This window comes from Tinamus guttatus, unplaced genomic scaffold (genome assembly GCF_059628265.1).
Source record: "Tinamus guttatus ecotype Peru unplaced genomic scaffold, ASM5962826v1 Tinamus_guttatus_pri_ptg000419l, whole genome shotgun sequence".
Lineage (NCBI taxonomy): Eukaryota > Metazoa > Chordata > Aves > Tinamiformes > Tinamidae > Tinamus > Tinamus guttatus.
The window spans coordinates 409923-415922 of NW_028288953.1; the positions used below are offsets into that span (position 1 = coordinate 409923).

The 6000-nt window shown below is 42.5% G+C and overlaps 1 protein-coding gene across 1 annotated transcript; it reads left to right on the top strand.

Annotated features, from left to right (window-relative positions):
* The first annotated feature begins 2028 nt into the window (after window positions 1-2028).
* Window positions 2029-5780, top strand: LOC104580998 (cryptic protein). Its single transcript, XM_088531448.1, has 6 exons — window positions 2029-2051; window positions 2441-2490; window positions 2588-2764; window positions 3690-3804; window positions 3901-4010; window positions 5656-5780. Exons 1-6 carry the CDS (start codon window positions 2029-2031, stop codon window positions 5778-5780), a joined length of 600 nt encoding a protein of 199 aa, XP_088387574.1.
* The last annotated feature ends 220 nt before the right edge of the window (window positions 5781-6000 follow it).

Here is a 6000-nt window from a genome sequence, read left to right on the forward strand (position 1 = left end):
ATTTTGTGTGAAACACATTACAGGCTTAATTTGGGGCAACCATCTATGCTTGCTACAGCACTTGAACACACCATAGATTTTAAACAAGAACTCAAATCTCAACACGTTTACTTTAGAAATTCTCATGAATCATAGCAGAAAAAGGCAGACACAATAGTGAAAGAATAACCTGTCACTCCAAAATTACTTCAGTTTAAGATAGAAGAAACAAAATCCCTTCCTGAGTTAACAGATTGCGATTTCTATCATGACATTCTTTGTAATAAATATCTTAACTAGGTGTACAAGCATATAAATTCTTCCAGCGAGAATCTACCAGGTTACACACAACAAACACGAAAGAAACTTAATTCCAAAATATTTGTTACTTCAGTGCAAGCCAGGAATAAAAGCAAATTTAAGTAAAAGAATTTAAATCAGTTATTATTATAAAATAGACTGAAGTTACTGTGTAGCTAAAGGAGTTATCTTATGTCTATCAAAAAAATAGTTGAACTTAGATCATCACAGTCAACAGTTGTACCCATGTTGTATCCACCAAGCATTTATTTTTGCAGAAACTCCAGTTTCATGTCTCTAGCCAGAGGTTAGTGTCTCCACAGAAGACTTGAGAATCATAGAATCATAGAATGCTTAGGGTTGGAAGGGACCTCTAGAGATCACCTAGTCCAACCTCCCTGCACACGCAGAGTCACCTAGAGCACATGGCACAGGGTGGCATCCAAGCAGGTTTTGAAGATCTCCAGAGAAGGAGACTCCACAGCCTCTCTGGGCAGCCTGTTCCAGTGAAATATGAGGGAATAGATCCTCAGAGCACCCCACACTATGAAGCCTTGACTTAGTCTGGATCATTCTGAGTTGCACCAACCTTTATACCATACTAGATTTTTTTTTTCAGCTTTTGAGCAGTTTGTTCAGATGGTGCAAGACAGACAAGCATCAAACCTTTTGAATTACAAACAGCAAGAGACCATAACCACCTTTACTCACTAGGACTGTTTCTTCAGTGAGGGCCTGACCCATATTCCTGCTGCGTGCATGGTAATGTTAGCCTGACTGCAATTTGTGCCACCTGGACTTGTACAAGTTCAGTAAAACCTTCGTCTTCTGCAATTCTCCTACCCCTCAAAAAATAGCGCATCGCTGCCCCTTCCTGTTATAGCTCAGGCAAAGGGAATCAGCTCCCATGTGGAACAGTTCACACAAAGGTGCTGTGCTACCAGTGTGCAGCTGCAGGTCTCTGTGTCCAGGATGCTGCATCCCCTCGCAAGGTGGGACCATGCAAGGGGACCTACTCCACTCAGGGCATGTGGTTGGGCTAGTTTGGTTGTCTCACACTTTGAATATTCACCAAAAGGTTTGCCATGGGAAAAAAAAAAAAAAAAAAAAAAAAAAAAAAAAAGGAGTTATTTTAAAGACTCTTGAAAGATCTGTTAAGAATCACACACTTTTCTGAAATATTGCTGGTAGACATCTGCAGTGCAGGCACTATCTAAGTATTTTCTTTCTTGAGAAATGGTACAATCAATAGTTAGATCTGTCTATGGGAAGCTCTGCTGGAGATAACACACTTTGGTAGTAGGACTGAGGCTGTTTTGTTGTTATTGTTGTTTTTGTTTTTTAAACTTCATTACATATATATACATACACATGCTCTAGTTCTGCAGAAATTACCAATTTCTCTTCCCAAGCAGCATACGCATATCCTCCCCCCAGTAACAAACACGATCTCTGGAGCCGGGAGCTCCGGGATGGGTCTTTGCTGGCCGTCCCAGGCCCTTAATTCCGCCCCCCAGCAGAGCTGCTGCCTCCTCGCTCCACCCCGACGGCCGGGCATGTAAATCAGGACCCCAGGTCCTAGCGATGGTCACGGCCCACGGCCCTCAGTGGGGGCTCAGCCCTGGCGCGGCGGGGAGCCATGTCCCTGCCCCGCTGCCATCAGCCGGGAAGAAGGACAAGGAGCCCGCAGTGAGGCCTTGGAACACAGACCAGCGCGGGGATCTCTCCAGCCTGCCCAGCTGCAGGAAAATGCAGCGGGGACAGCACGTCAGGTAAGGATGCACGGGAGGCTCTCCTGGCAGCGCTGCTCTTTGGGGACAACCTGGCCGGGGACTGAGCAGGAACAGGGTGCCTGGAGCTGCAGGCCGGCTGGCGGCTGGTGCTTCTGCTGCTGGTGACAACCTTTCTGTGCCCTGGAAACCTAGCCAGAGAGTGTACGGAATTGGTGGTTTTCTGTTTTTCTTTTTTTATTATTATTTTTTGCCTGATAAGAGATTTTTGATGTGGTTTGTGATCCAAACCACTGCGAGCACATATTTTTTTTTGTGATAAACATTACATTACATTAATAGTTATTTTTGCATGTGTGTCTTAATCTCACAAATCAATTTCATTTCTTTCTTTTTTTTTCCCCTCTTTTTGTGTGTGTGCGTGTGTGTAGAATTCTTTTTACTGTGACTCTGGTCTGGCAGGCCATTCATTTAGGAAAAGGTAAGGCAGATTTCACATTTCCTGCTTCATTTTTCTCTAGTACCTTTACATTATTTCATTACAAGTTATCTTCTCTTTCTTATCTGCACTTGTCAAGGCCGTGAAAAAGAAGAACATGAAAAAGATGTGGAAAACGTCAATGCCACGGCTCAGAAGCAACAGCCTAAAAATGAAGAGACTGTTATAAATACTCTCAGTGACATGAATCAGAGCTACGAAAGCAGAAAGCAGCAGCACTCCAGGACATTTGTACCTTTCCCTGGGATTACAGAGAGTAGGTAACATTATTACTTAAATGGTGTCACAAAATTGCTTTTCTAAATATTCTATCACAATAAAGCTTTCCCTCTTCTCCTGTGCACTGACTCACTGGCAGATTTCAGCTTGTTGAATTTGTATGGAAGATAATTTAAACCATTCTCATGGCCGCTTACAAAGTGGTGATTAAAGTTTTAAGGTAAAACTTCTTATAAACTGTATCTTTTTTATCTTTTGAACTATATCTTAAACTACTCTCTTTAAAACTCAACCTTTTATCTACAAACTGTTTAATGGTGATGATAATAGAAAACAGAGAAGAATACTAGGAAGTGAAAAAGGAGGGTACTCCCTTAGACTTGCAAAGTGGTTGTAAATTATGTTCATTTTGTAAAATTAGCTATATCTTTGGGCCAAAAAATATTAAAAAAAAAAAAAAAAAGTTTTGTATCCGGGCAAGAGTATTTTCAGAAAACAAGGGCAGATTTTTGTTTCCTACCAGTAAAGGATTTAGGTCAGTAGCTCTGCCCCAGGCACTTGAGAAACAGTTGAAAGAAAATTCTCTTCCCCTCTGAGATATAAGCAACATTTCCCACTAACCCTAATGCTGCTTATCCATAGCAACACTGAGACCTGCCTCTGACAAAGTGAAAGATTTCACCTGAGTTACTGCTACTTCTGCAGGACTTGACAGGCGTTGCCTCTTGACCATCCTGTAATCCCTAGTAGTTTGCTGCTAATCCTTAACTAAATAAACTCGTCTTAACTGAGCAAACACTCCTAACAGGCAGCTTAATTTTATTGTCTCTCAGGACAATAAAACTAGACAACTTTAAGATCCTTTGGCAACTGCAGAGACCCAGAGGAACAAGTGTAGAAAAGAGGAGGTTTGAAGTCCCCCACCCTGAATTCTGGGGAAAATGGGTCAAATTGCCTTGCAGGTAAAAAGCTGAACAGGAACTGCTGCCAGAATGGAGGGACTTGCATCCTGGGCACCTTCTGTGCCTGCCAAAAGCATTTCACCGGCCGGTACTGCGAGTACGATGAGCGCCAAAGGTAAAAGCCGACCCAAAAGAAGCAGGGACAATCAAAGCCACTTTGGGGGTTACTTTGGGTATCCACCAAAGAAGCCCCTTCCCTTTTTCTTGACAGCAACTGCGGCAGCGTTGCCCATGGTGCGTGGGTGCTGCAGGGCTGCCGGCTGTGCCGCTGTGGGTACGGCACCCTCCACTGCCTCTCCGACATCATGCACGGCGACTGCGGTAAGGGCTCATATACCCATCTTCACTTCATGCATAACATATTTTGTGCCTACTTACCTTCTGCAAAGGTGGTGGGCTTTCTATGTGCCCCACTTAAACCTAGCGCATGGGCCTACCTTGCTTCGGAGAACACATTAGCGAGGAGGCAAGTGATAGAGCTACCACTTGCATGGCACGTCACGTAAAATGCTTGCAGATCTTCATAAAATTTCCATGCAGTTGGAAACTAATTTCCCCATTTTAATTGAAAATTGAAAGGATAAATGTTTCTCCTGTTGCGCAGCTCTATATGTGTCCATGTCTTCTCATTTAAGCAGGGCAATTTGTTTAAGTTTAGCTGCATCCAGGCATAAAAAAAATGCTTGAGTAAGGGAGAGTTATACATACTTCAAAACCATTTGTTTGAGTTGGTAAGGTAAGAAGTACAAACCAGTATTTTGTTAGAGAAACTGAAGTAACTGAAAACTTGGGTGATCTTGCATAAATCACTTCCCGCACAAGCAGCAAAAATGGGTCTGAATCCAGATCCACATCATAATCTCCAAAACATTCTTATATAGAGCTCTTAAGACTGAGCACCCTGCACAAAAGTATGTAGCCTTAAGCCTTGATTTGTGTTTGGCAGTAATATTCGTACTTTCATTCTCCTAAGCAATAACTCCTGAGGGTTTAGCATATCTCCAGGGGCAAAGCCAGTGCAAAACATTGCTGCCCTCCTCCATCTGTGGTGACTTGCTCCCATCCTGTAGATAACCTGTTGCTCCTGTGCTAACATCACATGTTGGCAGACTAAGGAAACAGCTGACCGAAACAGACAGTAAATCGTCAAGGATTTGCTCATGCCCCCAAAATCTGGCAGGGACTTGTTTGGGGAAAGAAAAGGCTATCTGAAATCAGTTTTCCCTTCATCTTGGAATAAAGCACAAATTTCAAAACTCGAGCCTCTCAGATCCCCAGGGAATGCCCTACTGCACATTAAGAATATAAAACCAGCAAGGTGAAATGCTTAAAAAAAGCAATTATTCCTATCTTTGCAACCACAGCCAGAAATATTTTTGCCTTGAAGTCTTCCTTGTTGACTGCTTACGTGTGGCAGCTAAACCGCACCCTTCAGAAGAGTGAGATGTTTTCTTGCTGAGTTTCCCTGAACATTTAACTCTTGAGCCAGCCCTACTGTTGTTTGTCACAAGACTCTGCTCAGTGAAGAGTCTTGCAGCAAAGGTGGCAGAGGGACCAGCTGCTCACCCCCTACCTGGGCGAGGGTATCACTCCCCATTCATGCTAATGACAGTAAGTGGAGGCCCTTCCTGCCAAAAGAAGGGTTAAAAGGCCCCGTGGGGGCCAGAGTGCATTCCTCTTGTGAAGATCTTGCTCTTGCTTTTGCTGAGTATTTACTTTTGATTATTCTGAGATTAATGCCTGCAAGAGCTGATAAGTGCTATCAGTTACTCCTCAAACGATCATTGATGGGACATCTATTCACATCTCTTCCCCAGAGAATAGCTTCTTTGATCGGCTTTTAACAGCTAATACCTTTAACTTAAGTACCTGTGAGATGCTAGAAAAGTTTGGAAAATAACATTTTATTTTTCATACAGTTTGCATTTTACTCTTGCTAACCATTTTATCATTGATATTTTTGTAGATCTGAAAGCAGAAGAGGAGGAAATGCCCAGGCTATATTCTAATGGCCGAAGACTACAGCAAACTCCATTTGCACTCTTTTGCCTACTCCCCTTCATCCTGGAGCTCTGCTGCTGGCAGCTATGAAACTCAACAAAGGAAAATTATCTCTGGTTCACCTAAACCTCACTATGAAGCATATGCAATGTCTCACTTCTTTGAACTAGGTGATGCTTCCACCTGCATGTTGGAGGCATATTTAACTAAATATTTAGTTGATGTTGAAATGCCTGAATTATTATAAACTCAGATTATATGAATGTGAAGTATTTATTAATATTTTATTATTTTATTACTATTTTAATGT